The following is a 24,319-nucleotide window of genomic DNA, read 5'->3' on the forward strand; positions in this document are numbered from 1 at the left end:
TCCAGGGGGCGGGGTGGGGCCTCCCGCGACGCCCCGGCGCTTCTTGACTACGTCAAGGGGTGTCCTCGGCGATGCCTGATGGAAAACGCCCCCTCGCGGCCGCCCCCGGCCCTCCTCCTCACGTGGACATTTGTCGCCCGCGAAGGTGCGCTTCGCCCTTTCCTCGCGGGTTTTTTTCCTCCTCGGAATGAGCCGGGGGAAGCGTCGCGCGGCGTCAGGCGGAGCGGGGGCAGCCCCAGCGGCGACGGCGGAGGCCGGAAGGGGCTTTCCTGGCCGAGGCGCTCTCGGAGGGGGCGTGGCGACGCCTGAGGGAGAGAGTCGGAGGGGCGAAGGAGGCTGCCGGGCGCGTCAGGTGAGGAGGAGGAGGAGAAGGGCCGCCGGTTGTCCCCCTCGCTCTCCGAGCTCCGTGGGGCGCCGGATTCGAGCCCTGACTGGGGTTGGAGGCCGGTGGGTGGGGCGGTGGCTGTGTGACCCAGTGGTTAGAGCCATGGGCCTTGGAGGGATGGAGGGGGGGATGGGGACCAGGCCTGGAGGCCGCTCTCTGGGGGGGGGGGTGTGACATTGAGCCGCCCTCTGCCTCCCTTAGCTTCAGCCCCATGCATTGCACCGAAGGGGGTTGGACTGGATGACCCCTGGGTGCCCCTTCCGACTCTACAGCTCCAGGATACCTCACAGGGCTGTTGTCGTGGGGGGGGGGGAGAGCCGTGTTCGGACCCTGGAGCTCCTTTGGAATGAAAGGCGGGATGAGATCAAGGGGATCGGGGAGGATTTATGGCTCCCCAGGGATTACCAGGGGCGACAGTCACATGACTGACGCAACCACACACACACACACACACACCCTGTGTTGTTGGGCTGAAGGAAGTGGGGTGGGGGGTTTTGTATGGAAGGGAAGTGAGCTCAGTCAGAGCAGTACGACAACTCCTGGCGTCAGAATCGAGGCCCTAAGAAGAGACCCTGCAGCTGGATCAGGCCAAACCCGGGGCCCCATCCAGGCCAGTCTCTTGTTCTTGCAGTGGCCGGCCAGGTTCCCTCATGGCAAGCCCACAAGCAAGGCCTGGGGGCAGTAGCCCTCTGCTGACCGGGGGATACCAGAGGCATGCCTTGATAGCCTTTAATTTCCTTTTTTTTTTTAGTACAGTGATACCTCGGGTTACAGACGCTTCAGGTTACAGACTCCGCTAACCCAGAATTAGTGCTTCAGGTTAAGAACTTTGCTTCAGGATGAGAACAGAAATTGTGCTCTGGCGGCGCGTCAGCAGCAGGAGGCCTCATTAGCTAAAGTGGTACTTCAGGTTAAGAACAGTTTCAGGTTAAGAACAGACCTCTGGAACGAATTAAGTATGTAACCAGAGGTACCACTGTATTTATATTCTGGTTGACAAAGCCCTGCCCTAGTTCCTTAAAAGCTTCCACTACACCAGTCCTGAAAGACCTACACTGGCTCCCAGTACGTTTCCGAGCACAATTCAAAGTGTTGGTGCTGACCTTGAAAGCCCTAAATGGCCTCGGTCCTGTATATCTGAAGGAGCGTCTCCACCCCCATCACTCAGCCCGGACACTGAGGTCCAGCGCTGAGGGCCTTCTGGCGGTTTCCTTCCTGCGAGAAGCCAAGTTACAGGGAACCAGGCAGAGGGCCTTCTCGGTGGTGGCACCTGCCCTGTGGAACGCCCTCCCATCAGATGTCAAGGAGATACACAACTTTCCAAAGGCTTCTGAAGGCAGCCCTGTATCAGGAATTTTTTGATGTATTATCCTTTATTGGTATCTGAAGAAGTGTGCATGCACATGAAAGCTCATACCAAGAACTAACTTAGTTGGTCTTTAAGGTGCTACTGGAAGGAATTTTTTATTTTGACTATGGCAGACCAACACGGCTACCTATCTGTAACTGGATCCTTTATTATGTTTTTTTATGTGCTGGAAGCCACCCAGAGTGGCCGAGGAAAGTGGAACCCCAGCCAGGTGGGAGGGGTATAGATAATAAAATTATGATTATTACAAACTTTGACAACGAGGAAAGGACAGAGAGTGTCCCATCGTTACTACAGTGCAGAATACTTCATAGCCTCTTTAGAACATTCAAAGTGCTTAATGTACATGGTCCTATTGCCATACTTACAACAGCCCTGTGAGGTAGCAATTGTTGTTTTCCCCATGTTACACTCTTGGGAGAGGGAGTGCCTTACTTAACTACGGCCCCATGGCCGGCGTGAAGTTCAGACCAGGGATTTGTAATTTGTAATTTTGTAATTTGTAGTCCAGTCTCTACACTGCTCCAGCCTCACATGTTATGAAACTACCTGGGCTTGTGGTGTGCTGTGTGGTTGTTGTTATTTGGTTGCATATTTTCTTTACAGGTAGTATATTTTCCAATTTTGAAACATGGTGGATACTATGGCTCTTATGGAGAGCAAGGGAGGGCTTTGTGCTGATGGCAGATGCTGGAGGCCAAGAAGAAACTGTTCATTTTGTTAATATTATGCTGAGCCCTTATACATCCAAAGAATATGCTCTACCACTAAGCTATAGCCTTTTCCCAAAGACCTTAATGGGGGTAGTCTAGGTTTTGGAGGTGCTTCGCAAAACGAATCTCCTATGGGCTTGCTTCGCAAGACAACAATGTCTTGCGAGTTCCTGCTGGTTTTTTTCCCCTCCCCCCCTTTTTCTAAGCCCCTAAGCCGCTTATCAGCTGATCCGATCAGCAGATAAGCCGCTAAAAGCAGCTAAAAGCCGCTAATAGTGCTAAGCCGCTTATCAGCTGATCCGATCAGCAGATAAGCCGCTAAAAGCCACTAATAGCGCTAATCTGCTAATCCTTCAATGGGCTTGCTTCGCAAGACGAAAAAAACCGCTAGACGAAGAGAATCACAGAACGGATTCTTTTCGTCTTGCGAGGCACCACTGTATTACCTAGTGTGGGGTAGGATTTGGTTCAGAGGGATGGTGTGGTCCCAGAACCATTTTAGGGTTTGGACCCACCTGCAAGGAGGGAGCTTGGTGCAGCATTGAGAGGAACTTGTTCCTTTACAAAACCTTTAATATCGGATGTATTGTGGACCAATATTCACCTTAGTGAAAACAGGCCCCTAAATTCTTCAGTGCAGCATATACTTCCTAAATAGGAGCCATGCTGGTCTCCAAAAAAACAGACCTGCCCTCCCGCCTCCGAAGGCTAACTTGTTTGTAACATGGAGCTGGGGGGGTTGGTTCCTGGAATGAAAGATAAGGGAAATGAATGGGTTGAGCAACATGGTTATGAGCCGAACACGTGTAAGAATTCTTTGTTGAGGTATTTGACTTTTAATAAAGCTGAATTTCTTGTCTTGGAATGGAGAGAGAATGCTTTGAGCACAGTGTTAAACAACATAGGCTCTTTACAGTCTTAACCTGATGTGTAAAGCTATCCTTTGTCATTTCTTAAACATGCTAAGTGCCTGTTCAGGCAGAGATTCAAAACAAATAAAGACAGAGACACAACAGTAGAAAACTCTGTTTACTGGGGTTGCAAACTCTCTGGTTTTACCAAAGACATAGGGCTACTTTGCCCCTTGGGCAACATTGCTGCAAAAAGTTTCCATAAAATACTGGGGGGGGGGGTCTGCAGTCATTTAATCGGTTTTGCATCTTTGCACTGTAGAGAAAGAACCACATCATTGTGTCTCAGCTTGTGGTTTCTGCTTGCCCAGTGATCTTTCCGAAGACTTGGCAGTGGCTTTGGAAAGCAAGTGGGGTGGGGGGGGGAGTGATGACCTTGACTTTCCTGGACCGGGCATGTGAGCTGAATTGGCTGACGAACATGAATGTTGCTAACAAGCCAGGCAAGATAAATCACTAGCTGTCTACCCCCCCCCCATTTCAGATTCCAAAATGACATCCATGCTGAGCTGCTCTGCCAGAACGCTTCCTGCTATCTCACCATGGGCTGCTCGATTAGGTAAGTCCAGCTGCTTCTGGTTAGGCACCAAATTTGTACAAATATTAAAAGATTTGTCATAGTGGGTTGTAACTACAGTGGTGCCCCGCAAGACGAATGCCTCGCAAGATGGCAAACTCGCTAGACGAAAGGGTTTTCTGTTTTGGAGGTGCTTCGCTAAACAAATCTCCTATGGGCTTGCTTCGCAAGACGAAAATGTCTTGCAAGTTCCTGCGGGGTTTTTTTTCCTTTCCCCCCTTTTTCTAAGCCGCTTATCAGCTGATCCTATAAGACAATAAGCCGCTAAAAGCCGCTAATCCGTCAATGGGCTTGCTTCGCAAGACGAAAAAACCGCTAGACGAAGAGAATCACAGAACGGATTCTTTTCGTCTTGAGAGGCACCACTGTAACTGTAACATTGACAGCATGAAGCATTTATCTTATTTGAAACTTTTGCAGCGTCTTGTAATTGTGTCTAAATATGTCACTCTGTTTTTATACTTCATGTTTATTTCAAGCTGCTTTGGGCACAATCTGCCATAGAAAACTTGCACTATAACTATACTAGGATGCCAGTGGCCCTGCCTAAATGATTCCTTTTGTTTTAATGCCTCATCATCTGAACATCTGTGCCAGATTGCTTTGTCTGTAAACCAGGACAATCAATTGCACAATAGGCCAGTTGCACATTTGGAAGTGATCTGAACTTGAAAGCACTGTCATCCAAATGGAGTCCAAAGAAAAGCTGCAGCTGTATTCCGGCCACTGTTCATCCTAAACATTAGAGTCTCTTTGATCTTTGGTAATTGAGATAATCTCTGGTGCTGTTGCTTTGTTCCTAACTTGGATTTTGTTCTGCTTTTCTTCCAGCTGTAAGATCCCTCAGCTGTTCGCCCCAGTTACAGACAGCAGGTAAACCAATAACATCACCAGTAGAGCAACCCTAAGGTGGAGGTGGGGTGGAGAAGATGCTCTGTTGGAGAAATTGTCCTTCGTAAGCCCTGCCAGCTCATGCTGGCCAGAGAAGGGGCATTTTCTTCTTTTCCTGCTGTGGTCTGGGGTTTGGTTTTTAATTCCCACCCACGGACGGCAGGCAGTGGCTGGGGAATAAAGTACATCAACTTCAGGGCTGGTGTAGTCTTGCAACTAGCTTGGGAGTGTGTTGGAGGCTTAGGATTATACAGATCCCCTGTCAAACTAGGAAAGAAATTCCACTGGTTGATTTCAAGTACAGTGGATGCTCAGGGTGCGAACGTGATCCGTGCGGGATGCACGTTCGCAACCCGCAGTGTTCGCAGCCCGCGTCAGTGAATCTGCGCATGCACGAATTGCGATTCAGCATTTCTGTGCATGCGCAAAGCACGATTTTGTGCATGTGTGACTGCCAAAACCTGGAAGTAACCCGTTCGGTACTTCCGAGTTTCGGCAGTCTGTAACCCGAAAAAATGCAACCTGAAGCGGCTATAACCCGAGGTATGACTGTAAGTGCATTGCAGCTCTCAGTTGATTCTGATTTGTCTTCTTAAAACAACAGCAACAAACTCAGAGAGAAATCCTTTCTAGCTCCAGCAATAGTTTTTTTGTTTTGCCTTTTACATTATTACAAAATTGTTAGGGATCTAGTTGCAACTCTCTGTGATCTCAGGCCGGCACTCCCAGTGATGTACAGGAATCTTTTAAGGGAGTGGTCAAACTGGAATAACAGTTTAATGAGACTGATTGCAGGTTCTTGGGAAGAGAGTCTCAAGGCTCTCAGTAAGATAACCTTGGGTCCTCTTTACAACCAGGTCTCCAAGTCTCTTTACTTAGTGTCTTCTTCCACTGAATTGGGTTAGGCATGCACTACCCACACCCGAGATGTACTTTAGACTTTGATTTTGTCTTGTTTCTGCGAACATTTTGTGCTCACTGCAAAACATACCTGTGCGGAATTCACAAGAGCTGGTGTTCTGGTAGAGAACCTCACCTTGCGAAGTGAGACCCTCTTTATGCAATAGAAACTGGGTGTCCCTGTTTGCCTGGCTTTAAATTGCATTTGCTGTTTGGGGATCCAAGATTGCCCCAATATCTAATAGGCCATTTATTGTTATGTTAGCAACCTTGTCCGTAAAAGTTATTTCTTTCTTTATACTCAATTCCTTCAACTTTTCAGCATTTGGGAGTAGGTTATAAGGATTAGCACTTTTCAGTGTTCATGAAACTTTGTGTATGTTGTTTCAGGAGTATGTTTTGCCAATAGATTGGGCATAGCTGAACACACACTCTTGAATGCTTCTCAGACTGAATAGTGACTGATGGGGAATTAAACTCAGGTTTTGACTGAAATCAGGGATGGAGAACTAGTCGGCCTCCAGGTCTTGTTGGATTGGGCTTCAGTCCGCCCCAGCAGGCATGGCCAGTGGTCAGGGATGGTGGGAACTAGAAGCCAGCAGTCTCTGAAGTTCCCACAGTTCCCCCTTCCTGGCTTAAACTCAAAAAGGACTCTCACTCAAAAATCCATGCATTCTTCCTTGCCTTTTAATAACAGAAATGTTGCTCTGTCTCAGTCAGTAGTCATTTATCGTTCTCTTTCCACAGCTCAGCCCAAGACTAAAAAAACCTTGGCTAAAAATGGGGTGAAGAATATTGTGGTGGTGGACGGGGTTCGCATTCCATTTCTGCAGTCAGGAACCTCGTAAGCATTAAATCCTTCCTTGTAAAGTCTGGGGACTTGTAAAGAACTTACAAAGTCTCAGGGGAAACCTGGTGTTGACGGAGAAAATGCCTGTGCAGCTTATGGTTAATAAAATTAATTTAAAGTTAACTGCAGATGTTGTGCTTACTATCCTGGCATCTAAATAAGAGACTCGAGGAGGCAGATACCATTGTCCTGTGCCCATCCATAGAGCAGTGAGTGGCTGAAAAGTTATGCGGCATTGCCAAGATTTACCAGGCAATGTCCACTTTTGCAGTGGACTTTTCTTCCATTAAGTAATTCAGTATATTTTCATGGACCAGCCTTATGATCCAAAACAGCACTCGTAGCAATGTAGAATTACTTATGATTAGTTATTGATTGGTTATATTATTTTGTCGATTAAAAGTCAACGTTAAAAGGTTGCTGGTCACATCATTTTTCTCTGTTCATGACCTGTGCCACAAACTAGATTTAATTAACACCCATATTAGAGTGCTTTGTAAATTGATAGTCATATCCTTTTATATACAAACCTTTCATGCCCTTCCACATCCGTTTAACGTTCCTAACCCTTCTGTTAGAATCTTTTAGCTTCTTTTAGATTATTATAGTCTTTTATATATACCTTCTGTTTTAATAATTTTAGCTTTCCAGAATGTTTTGCAGATTTTAAATGATTGTACCCCACCCTGCTTATGCTAGTCTGTGACCGTAATAAAGATTTGATTGATCTGTTCACCCTGCACTGAGCAAAATAAAATAAAATAAAATCATTGCATTGCTCAGACCTTAATGTTTTCCTTTCCTCTCTAATCGTCAGGTATGCAGACTTGATGCCACATGACTTGGCCAGAGCGGCACTAAAGTAAGTAGTGAGTTAATGGGTAAAACAACAACAACAATTGGATAGTTTTTTTCCCCTGAATGGCAGGAGTTACACTCTAGATTTACTTGGAGTGATAAAACAAATATTCTAGTGGGGTAACATGGCTGCTATGGAAGCTGTGGATCTGGGTGTACACAGCATCTGGATCTCTGCTGCTGTGTTGTTGCTGAGCAAACAGGTTGTTGTTGTTGTTTAGTCGTTTAGTCGTGTCCGACTCTTTGTGACCCCCTGGACCAGAGCACGCCAGGCACTCCTGTCTTCCACTGCCTCCCTGTTTGGTCAAACTCATGCTGGTAGCTTCGAGAACACTGTCCCACCATCTCGTCCTCTGTCGCCCCCTTCTCCTTGTGCCCTCCATCTTTCCCAACATCAGGGTCTTTTCCAGGGAGTCTTCTCTTCTCATGTGGTAGCCAAAGTCTTGGAGCCTCAGCTTCAGGATCTGTCCTTCCAGTGAGCACTCAGGGCTGATTTCCTTAAGAATGGATAGGTTGGATCTTCTTGCAGTCCATATTTCAAACAGTGCAAAGCTGTTGAGCTTTTTCGGCAAAATTGCAAATTGCCGTTTTTGAGATCTTTTTATGGAAAATGGCACTGCCAACATGGGCAGCCATACATCTGGATTTCCCCAGACATTTTACTGATTTCTGGCCAGATGCTGGATATGTCCAGAAAATTCAAACGTATAGCAACCCTAAAGCAGGTTCATCTTCTAAACCCAGCTGCTTCCCAGCTAATGTGAAATAACCACTCAGAGGGAAATGCTCTTGGTTTGGCCTGCCTACCACTGATTTTCCCCCTCTCTGACTTTTCCCCGCAGAGGCTTGCTGAACCGGACTGATGTGCCCAAGGACGTTGTGGACTACATTGTGTTTGGCACCGTTATCCAGGAGGTGAAAACCAGCAATGTAGCTAGAGAGGTATGTTAAATTATTGAAAGAAGCGCTAGGCAGCTACACAGCAGAACATCTCTCTGCGGTCGCTTGAATACCAGTTGTGTGTTTTATGAATGGGCAAATCACGGTGGGTGTCAACCTGTAAATTCCCTGGAAACTGCCTAATAACAAGTCCTTGCTCCATCTGCCTCAGTATTGTCTACACTATCAGGCAGCAGTGGCTCTCCAGGGTTTCAGGCTAGAGTCTCTCCCCACCTTACCTGGAGAGGCTGGGACCTTTTGCTTGCAAGGCAGACCCTCTGCCACTGAGCCATGACCCCTCCCCTAAAAGAGAGCCCGTATCAGCAGACTTTGAACTTGCCAGCTGAGATCCCTGTTCATTTTACAAAATATTTGATGTTGCCAGTACGCCTGTCCGCATACGTGTAGTTTGCAAACATTGGAAATTGTCAGTATTTATTTATCAGCAACCCTTGGCAATCCTCCGCCAATGACTTTGTTTTGCGTGCAAATGATCCCTGGTTTCTGACCGTGGCCAGAACGTCTTGCAGTACCTGCGCCTGCTCTCTTAAGGCCAAGCAACCGTTTGCGCGGCTGTCTGGCAGGGAAAGTCCAGTGCCATCGGACGCTGTATAGAGCTGCCTGCTCCAGCCTGGCAGTGCTTCTCCAGGATCCTGCTTCGTTTGCCGCAGTCTGCTGGCTCCAATCTCACGGGCTGCTCAGTCCAGCCCTTGTTTTTAATTTTAACTTCCAGCTCTGTCCTGAACTTTCACCCACTTGGCTGTGTCTCAGGAGCAGCAGTCTGTGGCAATGTCTCCATGACTCAGGTGTTTTCCTCCTGTGTCATGGACACATGGCGGGGGCTGTCTTATCCTGTAGCATCACAGAATTGTAGTGTTGGAAGGGAGCCAAAGGGTCATCAGGTCCAGCCCCGTGGAAATCCTCAGCCAGGCCATTGGCTCATCTAGCCAAGGGCTCTGCAGACTCTGGCTAGCAACAGTTTCCCACTAGACCAGCCAGCATGGTGTAGTGGTTAAGAGCAGTGGACTCGTAATCTGGTGAACGGGGTTTGCGTCTCCCCTCCTCCACATGCAGCTGCTGGGTGACCTTGGGCCAGTCACACTTCTCTCTTAAGTCTCTTAGCCCCACTCACCTTACAAAGTGTTTGTTGTGGGGGAGGAAGGGAAAAGGAGATTGTGAGCCGCTTTGAGACTCCTGAAGGGGAGTGAAAGGGAGGGTATCAAGTCCAAACTCCTCCTCTTCTTCTTCTTCTCCTCCTCTCTGGTAGATAATAATAATAATAATTTATTATTTATACCACGCCCATCTGGCTGGGCTTCCCCAGCCACTCTGGGCGGCTTCCAAAAAAATATTAAAATACTGTAATACATCAAACATCAGAGATGGGCTTTTCCCAGCCCTCGTCCCCAAGTTATCCTTTATCCAGAGATTATGAAGCTTGGTCATAATTGTCATTAGGCTGAGCGCCATGACGTATTAACCATTAATGCAACTTCTTTTTCAAGAGAAATGCAAACATGGGTGATGCAGTCAATCTTTTTTGTTTTTGTTTTTTATAAATTTGTTTATGTGGTTTTCAAATCATACAGTCACATATCCAACATGCAACATAAAAACAAGATTCCAAGGAATCTCTTGGACTTCCCTCCTCCCCTTTGTGGCTCCTATTATTAATTATTTCCTCCTGTATCTTTTATAATAATTCAAATCTTTTACCTCTCCATTATGTCCAAAATTCACCATTAAAATAAAAGTGTTATTCCAGTCCTAACGGCTTTAACTGTTTACAATTATTTTTAAGACAAAATATAAATTTTCCCGATTCGTTATTAAAGTTTTGGTCTTCCTGATTTCTGATTCTTCTGGTCATTTTTGCCATTTTGGCATTGTCCATCAACTTGATACAGTCAATCTTAATATTTTCCTCCTGACAAATGTTGAGTTTCCCCTTCTGTCAGCTTGATTTAAATGTATGGAGTAAAAACAGGATTTATTTATTCACTTTATACCCTGCCCTTCCTCTTGAAGGAGCCCAGGGTGGCAATTACATGTTATCTTATTCATTTTATTGCGTTTGTACCCCATCTTTTACTCCCAGGAGCTCAAAGTGGCAGACATGGTTCTTCCCCTCCTCATTCAATCCCCACAGCAGGTCTGAGAGGTCGGTTAGGCTGGGAGGCAGTGTCTGGCTCCAAAGGGTCACCCAGTGACCTTCGTGGCCAAGCAAGGATTTGAACCTTGGTCTCCCACGTCCTGCACCACTGGATCTCAGCGTACATAACTTGTCACATTTTGCGGATATTTTGTCTTCACCCTCAGACCAGTCTCTTCTGAAATGCTTAAATCTTAAAGCGCAATTAGGTGAGTGCTCCCAGTGAACAAGCAGAGACTCCAGAATGTGTGCTAAGGGGACAAATGTTTTCATTGGCCACTACCCTACTTTTGAATAGCAACAGAATCATAGTTTCTGCAGGCTTCTTGTGCTAGCAAGTGGTTGTCTGTACAGACCCAAAGAGCAATTCGCCTCCCTGCTCAGCCACATACTATGTCTTTTTTTTATATAAATATTTATTAAAGCTTTCACAATATTACATAATGAAAAAGAAAAAAGAAAAAATAGGAAATAAAAAACAGTTAAAAATAATTCCATCTTTACATCACTTATCTTTCATTTACTTGTTTCCCGGACCTCCTCATACCTCCCTTTTTTGTGTTCCAGTTCAATTTATTAGTTCAGCAATTCCTTTCCCTCCTTATTATCCTGATGTTTAATCTTAATATATTATAACATTAAATTTTTACCTATTAAAAATCCAGTTTTTTCCATATTCTTTTAAACCATTACAGCTAGAAACCACTTAACTTCAATCCAACATCATTCTAACATTCCTTAATTTTGCAATATTTCTGTAAATAGTCTTTAAATTTCCTCCAATCTTCTTCCACCGACTCTTCTCCCTGGTCTCGGATTCTGCCAGTCATTTCCGCCAATTCCACAGCCACATACTATGTCAAGTGGCCTTTGGCAAGACCCAGCTGCCCCTCACGAGATTTCTGCAAAGTCATCTGATGCACAAGTCATAGCCCGCTTCCCACCGCAGGAAGTGTTGTAAAGATAAAGCTCTTTCTCAGCACTCTGTTTGCTAAGGTTTCTGCATTGCGTTCCTCTCTGCAGGCTGCCCTGGGAGCTGGCTTCTCTGACAAGACACCTGCCCACACGGTCACCATGGCATGCATCTCTTCAAACCAGGCGATGACAACAGGTACCAGCATTGTCGGGGGGGGCACGGTTGAAGAACAAGGGGACATACAGCAATTGGCTGTAGAGTTGCAAAGAACCTGTAGCATGCTTCTCCAGCAGGAAGCAAGGCATTGCCCGGGGTCTCCTAAGTGGGAGTTCATTGCTCTCTGCTCTGTCCAGAAACAGCAGCCTCTTCTTTCAAAAAGCACCTTTTTTATTTTTAAAAAACTGTTAATGTTTGAACACATGTTGGCAAAAGCCAAAAATGCACCTCTCTCTGGTAAGCAGCACTGTACCTTCTTGTGGATTGATGACTGGACATGTGCCTGGTCAGTGGTTCCCAGGTGGGTGGTACCACCCCCTGGGGCCAGTGGGATTACCTAGGGGAAGGCTAAGAGGCAAGCGGGGGGCAGGGGGGCACTGGAGTGGACCCTTCTTAGCACCTTGATCTCTTATTTACAACTGACCAGGCTGGAGCCCAGAGCGGAACAGCTTCCTTGCTTCGTAGTTTAAGTTTTGCCGTTCTTATCGCTTTCAATTTTATTTCCTTTGGTCACGTTCGTTTGTATTTACGATTCTGAGTCATCACAAGATGGCCAGCTGTTGGCAATGGCGGGTTTCACTGGATCAAGGTCTTCCCTTTTGTTGAATCAATTAAACTAAATAGTTTTCATTGGATTTTGAGTAATTGTGCAATGGATGGTTAATGTTATGAATTTTATTGTCTTATCATCTTCATCAGAGGGTTGTGCAGAGCAGAGTTCTGAACTACAGTGGTGCCTCGCAAGACGAAATTAATTCGTTCTGCGAGTTTTTTCGTCTTGCGAATTTTTCGTCTTGCGAAACACGGTCAAGTCACAACTGCACCTCTTCAAGCGGTTTTAAGAAAAAGGAAACAAACTTGCAAGACGTTTTCGTCTTGCGAAGCAAGCCCATAGGGAAATTTGTCTTGCGAAGCAACTCAAAAAACGAAAAACTCTTTCGTCTTGCGAGTTTTTCGTCTTCCGAGGCATTCGTCTTGCGAGGTACCACTGTATGCTTTTCATAGGGTAGGGTAGGTGCACTGGAGTGAGTTTATGGAACCAAGGGGGCAGCAGTCTGAAAAAGTTTGGGGACCACTGTGCCTGGTCCTATGCAGAAGGGGTGTCTGGCAGGTTCTTGCTGCCGTCCCACTTAGGACAGCAAATGGGTGAGATCTAAGCAAGACAAAGGAGCAGGTTGACCAAGGAGGGTGAGCACGGAAGGAAGAAGGCTCGAAACAGCCCATAGAAACACCCCCCTCCACTTACAATGGGAGCAACTAGAGGGCAATAAATTTTCGCAGTTGCAGTAGACACTGCGCTCGGTAAAAATGGATGGAAATGGTGGCCGTTGAGCAAAGATTTCAAGGAAGAATTGGCGAATGTGTTGCTTCAGGTGTTCTAAATCTGGAAGGCTGATAACCTTTCTGTAAATGCTCTAGGCCAGCCTTTCTCAACCTGTGGGTCCCCAGATGTTGTTGAACTACAACTCCCATCACCCCTAGCTAGCTCAGGGATGATGGGAGTTGTAGTCCAACAACATCTGGGGACCCACAGGTTGAGAATGGCTGTTCTAGACGGATTGGGCTGGAGTCTGCGTAAAGAGGCCATGAGGCCATTTCCCTCAGACCACGGCCACCTGCTGCCCTGCTGTGGCAACATAGGGGTGCAAAGGACACTCAGGAGCTTAAACGGAGCGCCTGGCCATTCCTTGGCGAGTGAGAGCTCCCCCTGGGCAGGCACCCAAAGGGCAGTGGCAGGGAGGGCATTTCTCACGCAGGAGGCGATGCTGCCTTTTCTCCCCTGGGAAGTGTAACTCCTGGGCGCCTCCTTCCTCCCAATCTCTGCAGGAGTCGGTCTCATTGCATCAGGCCAGATGGACGCGGTGGTGGCTGGTGGCGTTGAGCTGATGTCCGACGTCCCCATCAGACACAGCCGGAAAATGAGGAAGACGATGCTTGGACTCACCAGGGCAAAAAGCTTGGGCCAGAGGCTGTCCCTGATCTCCAGGATCCGTCCGGATTACTTTGCTCCAGAGGTAAAAACAATGAGCAAGGCTAACCCCATTTCTCTCTCCTCTTGCTTGTTCGGTGAGGAGAAAAAGAGGACAAGCCAAGTGACATCAGGCTGGCTGGTGGCTCGTACAGTGGGACAGTTGAGTGTCTCTGTCCTGTGTTCTTCATGTATTCAGCTCCTAAAACAACCGTTAGTCTCGTGTTCAGTTCCCAGCACTCAAGGAAACCAAGAAGCTGTAAAAGAAGCTGAGTGCTGGAGAATTCAGGGCAGACCAAGTCCCTTCTTCACATATAGTTAAACCATGGAACTACAGGGGGCAGTGATGGCCACCAACTTGCCTTTAAAAGAGGGTTATACATTCATAGAGGAGAGGGCTTTCGACAGTGTCCACCGTCAGAGGCAGTGATGTTTCTGAATACTAGTTCCTGATTTTCACCAAGCCCTCTCTGGCTCCCCCCAGCTCCCAGCCGTGGCCGAGTTCTCCACCAGCGAGACGATGGGCCACTCAGCAGACCGCCTGGCAGCCGCCTTTGCCATCTCGCGCTTGGAGCAGGATGAGTATGCCCTGCGCTCCCACAGCCTGGCCAAGAAGGCCCAGGACGAAGGGCTCCTCACCGACCTCGTGTCCTTCAAAGTGCCAGGTACCGCGGTGGGGGTCCTGTTGGGAGGAACCCCTGGGCAATTCGTGGGGCGTCGCTTGGGAACTTGTGGACAGGGAGGGGGGAAGAAGTATCTGCTGCAGGAGGGGGAAGCCCAGCTCCTTTCCAGCCACACCCAGGCGCTAGAGCAATGTTTCCCAAACGTTTGGGGGCGACTGCCCCCTTGGTTCCATAGACTCATCCCCACTGCCCCCTACCCCATAAAAAACATTAGTAAGAATCGTGGTTTGCATGGCCCACTAAGGAAGATAACACAATAACATTCAAAACAATAACAATGAATTGCATCATTTATTTAAAACCCTAATAATAATAATAATAATAATAATAATAATAAATTTATTATTTATACCCCGCCCATCTGGTTTCCCCAGCTACTCTGGGCGGCTTCCAACAAAATATTAAAATACAGTGATCTGTTAAACATTAAAAGCTTCCCTAAACAGGGCTGCCTTCAGATGTCTTCTAAAAGTTTGGTAGTTATTTTTCTCTTTGGCATCTGGTGGGAGGGCGTCCCACAGGGCGGGTGCCACTACTGAGAAGGCCCTTAACACTATTTAGTTTGATTTATTCAACAAAATGGATCAACTTGATCTAGTGATACCAGCCTTTCAGAGTCTGAGAGTCATTTACACCTCCTGCCCCCTGCCAAGCCCTTGACTCTTGGTGTCCCTTAGGAAACCCCCACCCTGGGGCGCTATTCCACCCACTATGGGAGCCACTGTGCTGGAGACTTCCCTCCCTTCCTCTCCAGCCTTCCTTGGTTCTCTAGGTCCGTGTCGTCTTCCCGTCAACAACCGAAAACCTGGATCTTAAATATCTCTCCCTTGCTCAGCTGCCCCCAAATGGGAAGAAGCAGCACTTTTGCCATTCTCTTGCCCTGGGCAGGGACGTTTAAGGACCACAGCAAGAGCAGCGCCCCCTCCAAACCTGCTCAAAGAGCCACAGACGTTTTGACGTGGTGGGTGTTGTGATGGAGCGAGGCATCGCATTTATTCCATGTGCATTCCACCTTTTTCTCCAAGAGGCTCATGCAAAGTTCTCCCTATTCCATCCCCACAGCAACTCTGTGAGGTAGCTTAGGCAGAGAGGCAGGGACTGGCTTCCAAGGCCATCCAGGGAGCTTCATGGCTGAGTTGAGATTTGAACCCTGTTCTCCCTCGCCCTGGTCCTACACTTTAACCACGAGGCCACAGTAGCTCTCACCAGAGTACACCCAATTCCCTGATGTGAATCAACGGGCAGCTTTCGTTCATCTCCTTGTGAGCTGCTGCAACATAAAATTGCAGTCTTGAAGCTGAACGTCAAGCAGCACACCAATTCCTAGCATTAATTTGTTCAAAAGCTACTATCACATGGGTAGCTTGATTCCCCTTTCTTCTTTTTGTTTAAAAGTTCTTTATAAATTTTGCGTTTTAACCTGATGAGGTAATATAAGCAAACCCACAGGATGATTTCTCCTGGGAAGGTCATAGCAAGTCAGTTCAGCAGACCCCAAACTAGCCTGCAGCCTTTGGCGAAAGCTTTTGGGCACCAGCTTGTTTCTCAGTGTCACAAGCCAAATACCCTCATCCCTGGACAGAAGCTTCCTGTTTTCCCCTCACTCCTGCCACCTTCTTAAAGAAATTTGGGTTTATTTGCTTTAAAAGAAAGCGTTACCCTTTGTATCTGGGCTCATGTCCATATAGCAGCGAGCTAAGAGGTTTTCTAGGGACGCGGGTGGCACTGTGGTCTAAACCACAGAGCCTAGGACTTGCCGATCAGAAGGTCAGCAGTTCGAATCCCCGCGACAGGGTGAGCTCCCGTTGCTCGGTCCCTGCTCCTGCCAACCTAGCAGTTTGAAAGCACGTCAAAGTGCAAGTAGATAAATAGGTACCGCTCCGGCGGGAAGGTAAACGGTGTTTCCATGCGCTGCTCTGGTTCGGCAGAAGCGGCTTAGTCATGCTGGCCACATGACCTGGAAGCTGCACACCAGCTCCCTCGGCCAATAAAGCGAGATGAGATCCGCAACCCCAGAGTCGGCCACAACTGGGCCTAATGGTCAGTTGTCCCTTTACCTTTACCTTAAGAGGTTTTCAGTGATGGGGTTGACACCTCTGACAGTGATTGGCTTGGCTGCTTGGTTGTCACAGGAGGGGGGCTTCTATCATTTGGCCAACTTTGATCCTGAATCTGGGTGTACCACTTTGGCTGCTGTGACCCCAGGAAAAGGCAGAAATTCCTAGCGAAAGGAAGGGCTTCTAGGAGCAAATTGGGTGGGGTGGGGATAGGGAAGAGAGGGCCTGTAGGTATGGGGAAGGTTGCTGAGGTGGGGGAATCCTTGGGCATAAATGAGGAAGCCTGAAGCTTATATACTGGTTTGAAAATAGCTAGCCAAATATTGGGACGCTGCAGGGCTCTAAAAATCCTTGAGAGCCAGTGTGGTGTAGTGGTTAAGAGCGGTAGACTCGTAATCTGGTGAACCGGGTTCGCTTCCCCGCTCCTCCACATGCAGCTGCTGGGTGACCTTGGACTAGTCACACTTCTCTGAAGTCTCTCAGCCCCACTCACCTCACAGAGTGTTTGTTGTGGGGGAGGAAGGGAAAGGAGAATGTGAGCCGCTTTGAGACTCCTTAAAGGGAGTGAAAGGCAGGATATCAAATCCAAACTCTTCTTCTTCTTGGTTCTGCCAGGCAGGGACACGGTTGTGCGGGACAACGGAGTCCGCCCGTCATCGATGGAGCAGATGGGGAGGCTGAAAGCTGCCTTTGTCAAGCCCTACGGGACAGTCACAGCCGCCAACTCTTCTTTCCTGGTAAGGCACCACACACAGCATGATTTGAACAAGGGATTTTCAGCTGTGCTAGAATCACTGGAATCATCGACCAGAGTTGGAGGCGGCGATGCTTCTGAATAGCCAGAAACCTCAGGAGGCAAGAGCGGTCTTGTGTTTGAATCCTGCCCATAGGTTTCCCACAGGCATCTGGTCAGCTCCTCTGCGAACAGGTTGCTGGGCAGGATGGGGCCCCCTGGGCCTGATCCAGCTAAAGGCTCTTCTTGCATCCTTAGAGCAGTGCTTCCCAACCTTGGGCCTCCAGCTGTTTTTGAACTACAATTCCCATCATCCCTGACCACTGGTCTTGCTAGCTAGGGATGATGGGAGTTGTAGTCCAAAAACAGCTGGAGGCCCAAGGTTGGGAAACACTGCCTTAGAGCACTCTGTGGCCCAAGATTTAGCTGATCTGTATTTATATGATTTAAAATAGATAGATAGATAGATAGATAGATAGATAGATAGATAGATAGATAGATAGAAAGGTACCCCTGACTGTTAGGTCCAGTCAGTCACGGACGACTCTGGGGTTGCGCACTCATCTCGCTCTGTAGGCCAAGGGACCCGGCGTTTGTCCACAGACAGCTTCTGGGTCATGTGGCCAGCATGACTAAGCCGCTTCTGGCGAACCAGAGCAGCACACAGAAATGCCGCTTACCTTCCCGCCAGAGCGGTACCTAGTTATCTACTTGCACTTGACGTGTTTTCAAGCTGCTAGGTTGGCAGGAGCAGGGACTGAGCAACGGGAGCTCACCCCGTCGTGGGGATTCGAATCGCCGACCTTCTGATCAGCAAGCCCTAGGCTCAGTTGTTTAGACCACAGCGCCACCCACGTCCCTTTTAGATCGATCGATAGATAGATAGGGCTAAAAGAGGTAAAGGAATTTAACTTTGCAAAGAGAGAGAGAGGTCTTACTTCTGGTTTGCCAGCAAACTACAATTGGCTCTGTACAGACATACAGCGTCCCTCTTTTGGCCTGTCCCCAGGGGGCCAGTGGGATGGGAGGAGAGACTGCCAGTGCTTGGCGCTCACTTGCCTGCTGCCAGCCCATTGTTTGGCATTGAACATGAACGGAGCGTAATCTCTCATCAGCTCCGGCCGGGATGGCCAATGGTCAAGGGGGATGGGAGTTATGGCCCAACAACAGCAGAAAGACCACCTCAGCTTTCTCCCCCCCCCACCCCTCCTGCATTAGGCCCCATGTATCAATATCCCCCTCCCAAATAAACAGCTGTCTCTCCCCTTCTCTGGCACCACAGCTGCAGGCTGGCTGCCTCTTTGAGAAGGAGGCTTTGATCTCGACATGTCATAGAATGACAGTGAATTTTAAGCCTTCCTTTTGAATTCCTGAGGTTGAAACTCACTCAAATGCAACGTCCTTTTCCCGATTGCGATTCTTGCATTGCAGGGGGTTGGGCTGGATGACCCTTAGGGCTCCCTTCCAATTCTACAATTCATTTGTAGTGCAGCTGAATACAGAGATAGCAGATTGTGTGTGGGGGGGCGGTCCCTGCTCTCTGCTGACAGAATATTCTTGGCTCCTTTCCCCCAGACTGACGGGGCCTCGGCGGTGCTGCTGATGTCCGAAGAGAAGGCTTTAGCGATGGGGTACAAACCAAAGGCCTACCTCAGGTACTATGCGGGCATCCATCTTCTGCTTTTCCACACCACCCCTTTTGAAATTGTGGCAGGCCTTTCCCTCCTCAGTCTCCTCCCTCCAAGAACCCCCAACTGATTTGCTTTTCTCCCTCAGGGATTTTGTGTACGTCTCCCAGGACCCAAAGGACCAGCTCCTGCTTGGGTATGTTGCAAACGGTTGTTCCTCTTTCTCGAAAGACCTGAGGCTGCCTTTCCATCCACACGCAGGCACTACTGCCCTCTCCCAAAGCTTCCTGTTTATTTGTTGTGTTTGTGGGACGCAGGTGGCGCTGTGGGTTAAACCACAGAGCCTAGGGCTTGCCAATCAGAAGGTTAGCGGTTCGAATCCCTGCGACGGGGTGAGCTCCCGTTGCTCGGTCCCTGCTCCTGCCAACCTAGCAGTTTGGAAGCACGTCAAAGTGCAAGTAGATAAATAGGTACCACTCAGGCGGGAAGGTAAACGGCGTTTCCGTGCGCTGCTCTGGTTCGCCAGAAGCGGCTTAGTCCTGCTGGCCACATGACCCGGAAGCTGTACGCCTGCTCCCTCGGCCAGGAAAGCGAGATGAGCGCCACAACCCCAGAGTCGGTCACGACTGGACCTAATGGTCAGGGGTCCCTCTATTCCAACTTTTTTCTCCAAGGAGCTAAAGGTGATGTGCATTGTTCTCCTCTTCCTCGTTTAATGCACCACAACAGCCCTGTGAGGCAGGTGAGGCTGAGAGAAGGCAGCGACTGGACCCAGGTCATCCTGTGAGCTTCATGGCTGAGTGCAGATTTGAACCCCAGTCTCCCAGGTCCTAGTCCAACACACTAACCCAGGCATCCCCAAACTTGGCCCTCCAGCTGTTTTGGGACTACAGGTGAAACTCGGAAAATTAGAATATTGTGGAAAAGTTCATTTATTTCAGTAATTCAACTTAAAAGGTGAAACTAATATATGAGATAGACTCATGACATGCAAAGCGAGATATGTCAAGCCTTTATTTGTTATAATTGTGATATTATAGCGTACAGCTGGTGAAAACCCCAAATTCACAATCTCAGAAAATTAGAATATTAACTGAAATCAGCAAAACAAGACTGCAAATAGAACAATATTGGAGCTCTGAGAAGCATGCATATGTACTCAGTACTTGGTTTGGGCTCCTTTTGCATTCATTACTTCCTCAATGCGGCGTGGCGTGGCTCCCCAAATCTCGTTTCTGACGAGAGCAGCTTTTGCATCTCATTTGGAAACCAAGGACCCAGAGTCTGGAGGAAGAATGGGGAGGCACACAATGCCAGATGCTTGAAGTCCACTGTGAAGTTTCCACAGTCTGTGCTGATTTGGGGAGCCATGTCATCACAATATTCTAATTTTCCGAGTTTCACCTGTACAATTCCCATCATCCCTGACCACAGGTCTTGTCAGCTAGGAATGATGGGGGTTGTAGTCCAGAAACAGCTGGAGGGCTGAGTTTGGGGTGCCTCCTCTAACCATTAGGCCACGCTGGCTCTCAGTGGGCAGTTCCGATATTCCTGGGGTGATTGGGGTTGGGCAGTTTTCAGGTCCTGCAAGTAGCAGGGGCCCGAGGCAGGCAAGGCAGGGGCCACCCATCTCTTTGACTCTTGGGCATGCATGCCAAGCCCCGTCTACTCTTTCCATGGAGTGGGACTCGTGTGGTTGACATCAGCCCCATCCCAGAGTCATTCAGGGGAGGCGGCCAAGTTGGAACAGGTGAATTCTGATTAGTGGCAAGAAATACCAGTTTGCCAGCAACACCCGCACCCCAGTTTGGGTCCCTGGATTTTGGAACCGAGGCCTTGAGAGAGGGGGCCAAGCCTGAGTCCTGGCAGCTCAGAGGAACTGCATAAAACCTTATTGCACTTTGGAGTGGTTCTGGTTGGGGTGTCACGATTCCTCCTGCCCATCCGCCCCCATCTCAGTACAGTGGTACCTCTGGATGTGAACGGGATCCATTCCACAGCCCCGTTCGCATCCTGAAACGAACGCAACCCGTGTCTGCGCATGCGCGGGTTGCGATTCGTCGCTTCCGCGCATGCACACGATGTCATTTTGAGCGCATGCTCAAGTGGCGAAACCTGGAAGTAACGCGCTCTGTTACTTCCGGGTCTCCATGGAGCGCAACCCGAAAACGCTCAACCTGAAGCTACTTCAACCCGAGGTATGACTGTATTGTGTCTTGTAGGCCTTAAGCAACTAAAAATAGCCCTGAGCATCTTAGCAGAGGACAGGGTGCAAATTCAACCCAGAAGGGCTTTCTGGGTGCTGGTGAGACAGGCAGCGGCCCCCGGGGCTGGCCCCTGCAAGCCTCCTCCCCAGGCAGGCAGCTCTTTCTGCATACACAGCCGCTCTGAACACCGCTCTCCGTTCTGCTCCCCTCCCAGGCCAACCTACGCGACGCCCAAAGTCCTGGAAAGGGCCGGCTTAACAATGGCAGACATCGATGTGTTTGAATTCCACGAGGCCTTTGCAGTAAGTATTTCTGGAGAGGGGAGGCTGAGAGGCCATAGGATAGCCATCTTCAGACATCTGAAGGGCTGCCGTGTACAAGACTGAACAAGCTTGCTGTCTCCGGATTCAAAGGGTGGGACCTGGACCAGTGGTCTCCAATGTTGGATCCTCCTTCCTTTGAGACTTTTAAATAGAGATTGCGTGACAGGGATTCCTGCCTTGCAGGGGGCTGGACTAGATGGCCCTTTGGGGCCCCTTCCGAGCCTACAGTTCTAGGGTTCTTTTTTTTTAAAAAAAATCATTTTTATTGATTTTCCAATAAAAAACATCCAATTAATATGTCCAATCATAATACTCCAATTAAAATAAAAAACTGAAAAAAGACCAAATTATAGTCCAAATTATAATTATTAATTTTTCGGAGCTCCCCACGGTCTGTATCTCTGAAGCATATCTCCACATCTTAGCCATGCTTCTCCTTGTATCCATATTTTCCACATCTCGATTTTAATGCTTCTACAGTTCTAGGACTCTATCTGCTGTTGCTGCCCAGAGCATCATCCTTCCTCTCCCTTTTCCCTCCTAGGGGCAGATTCTAGCTAATATGAAAGCGATGGATTCGGACTGGTTTGCCCAGAACTACATGGGCAGGAAGTCTAAGGTAAGGGGCCGATGTTGGCAGTTGCTGTGAATGTGCGTCCCCCTCCTTTATAGCCTCCCCTTTGCCTTGCCTGTGGGTGGCGCTGTGGGTTAAACCACAGAGCCTAGGACTTGCCGATCAGAAGGTCAGCAGTTCGAATTCCCATGACGGGGTGAGCTCCCGTTGCTCGATCCCTGCTCCTGCCAACCTAGCAGTTCGAAAGCACGTCCAAGTGCAAGTAGATAAATAGGCACCACTCCAGCGGGAAGGTAAACAGCGTTTCCGTGCGCTGCTCTGGTTCACCAGAAACAGCTTAGTCACGCTGGCCACATGGCCCGGAAGCTGTACGCCGGCTCCCTTGGCCAATAAAGCGAGATGAGCGCCGCAACCCCAGAGTTGGTCACGACTGGACCTAATGGTCAGGGGTCCCTTTACCTTTTACCTTTTTGCCTTGCCTGCAGAATAGAAAGGGCCTAGGGCAGAGGCAACATTGCTGAAGAGTGGCTGGGGAAACCCAGCCAGATGGGTGGGGTATAAATAATAAATTATTATTATTAATATTATTGAGGAGACGATGATTGGAGCTGGATCAGTAGCTCCCAAATCTTTCCCCAAGGACCAGTTGAAAATGCACTGTGCTCAAAGCTGTGTGATTTTTAATGTAGTTTTTTTGCTTCTTTTATTTACAGTGGTGCCCCGCAAGATGAATGCCTCGCAAGACGGAAAACTCGCTAGACGAAAGAGTTTTCCGTTTTGGAGGTGCTTCGCAAAACGAATTTCCTATGGGCTTGCTTCGCAAGACGACAATGTCTTGCGAGTTCCTGCTGTTTTTTCCCTTCCCCCCCTTTTTCTAAGCCGCTAAGCTGCTTATCAGCTGATCCGATAAGCCGCTAAAAGCCGCTAATAGCACTAATCCGCTAATCCGTCAATGGGCTTGCTTCGCAAGACAAAAAAACCGCTAGACGAAGAGAATCACAGGTCTTTAAGCAGAGGCTTGACAACCATATGTCAGGAGTGCTCTGATGGTGTTTCCTGCTTGGCAGGGGGTTAGACTCGATGGCCCTTGTGGTCTCTTCCAACTCTAGGATTCTATGATTCTACAGAACGGATTCTTTTCGTCTTGCGAGGCACCACTGTATTTCATTGTATTACGCAGTGAATTCAATGGAATTCAAATTGAACATGCGCTTCACTGGCACCCCGTGCACCACCTGAATGAAACTGGCAATCCACTGGGGGCCTGAAGACCACAGTTTGGGGAACCCCTGAACTCCATCCCCAGTTTTCAAGGCCAGGGCTTTCTCTCCCTTCTCACTGCCCCCACGGCTTGCCAGATCTGGGACCATTTGCTCCTTTGGCGGTCTTGATGTGGCTGACCTGGAAGGACCCCCCCTTGATCCTTCCCCACATTGGGGGTGAGTTTGGTAACTCGCACTCAGGGCCCTACGTTCTCTTGCCTTCTGCTTGCAGGTCGGCGCTCCCCCTCTGGAGAAGTTCAACAACTGGGGCGGGTCGCTGTCCCTGGGACACCCCTTTGGGGCCACCGGCTGCCGCTTGGTCATGACCGCCGCCCACAGGCTGAAGAAGGAAGGAGGGCAGTACGGCCTAGTGGCCGCATGCGCCGCTGGAGGACAGGTAAGCCCAAGAAGACCACCACGCCCTCCCAGTGGGACTGCCGCCTGCCTGCCTTGCCGTTGGCATCTCAGCCCTTGCAGGGTCTTGCTAAATAGCAGCCTTTGCTGTCCTCCTTTCCCAGAAATCCCATCCCCTTCTGCCTTCCTGCCTCTCTGTGGGAGGGGAGAAGTTTGTTCCTCCACCTGCAGGTCCCTTAATGAATAAACCCTTTCCTGTTCCTCTTCTGCCTGCAGGGCCACGCGATGATCGTGGAGCGTTACCCACAGTAACCCCATCCAGGGCTGTCTTCCTCTCGCCCTTCGTGACACAGCCGTCCCGCTTCAATGCGCTAATGCCAGAATCCCTCCCTGGTCCTTCCTCGAAAGGACGCCCAATGGCCTTTGTACATATTTTCTAGTAGCAGTTGGACCCTTGGAAGTTCTGCCTAGTCCATAGAGGGGCCTTCTGCAGTTTATCTTCTGAAATGCAGGACACGTCCCCCTTGCATTCTTGCATGAGAACACCTGAAAGATTTGGAGTGCTCTGACTTCCGAAAGCAGCAGTAAGTCCAGAAATGAATGGTTCGGTTTTTAAAGTTAAGACTGTTGCCGTTTTTCAATAGTGTTTCGATCTGAACTGCAGTCAACTGGGATATTTAATTTTTCCCGAGGGGCGAGGGCTCAGCACGAAGGAAGTGGACTGTTAACAAAGGTGGAGCGTTTGTGTCTCCACGCCTGTGCCTTAATAAATGAGAGATACAAGGTGGGGATGGCGAGTGTGTGTCTTATTCTCTCCAGTTATTTCCACAGTCCTTGAGGGGGCAGGCAGCC

The 24,319-nt window shown here is 48.8% G+C and overlaps 1 protein-coding gene across 1 annotated transcript; it reads left to right on the forward strand.

Annotated features, from left to right (window-relative positions):
• The first annotated feature begins 212 nt into the window (after positions 1-212).
• HADHB (hydroxyacyl-CoA dehydrogenase trifunctional multienzyme complex subunit beta) lies at positions 213-24,254 on the forward strand. The gene is made up of 16 exons (XM_082217755.1): positions 213-352; positions 3,863-3,937; positions 4,787-4,828; positions 6,494-6,590; positions 7,414-7,458; positions 8,297-8,396; positions 11,569-11,656; positions 13,505-13,692; positions 14,131-14,311; positions 17,002-17,123; positions 18,695-18,774; positions 18,896-18,943; positions 21,169-21,256; positions 21,822-21,896; positions 23,346-23,510; positions 23,744-24,254. The coding sequence occupies exons 2-16, from the start codon at positions 3,871-3,873 to the stop codon at positions 23,777-23,779; spliced, it is 1,422 nt and encodes a 473-aa protein (XP_082073881.1). The 5' UTR covers positions 213-352; positions 3,863-3,870; the 3' UTR covers positions 23,780-24,254.
• The last annotated feature ends 65 nt before the right edge of the window (positions 24,255-24,319 follow it).

The sequence above is a fragment of the Podarcis vaucheri genome, assembly GCF_965113315.1.
Source record: "Podarcis vaucheri genome assembly, chromosome: 3".
NCBI classification, from domain to species: Eukaryota; Metazoa; Chordata; class Lepidosauria; order Squamata; family Lacertidae; genus Podarcis; species Podarcis vaucheri.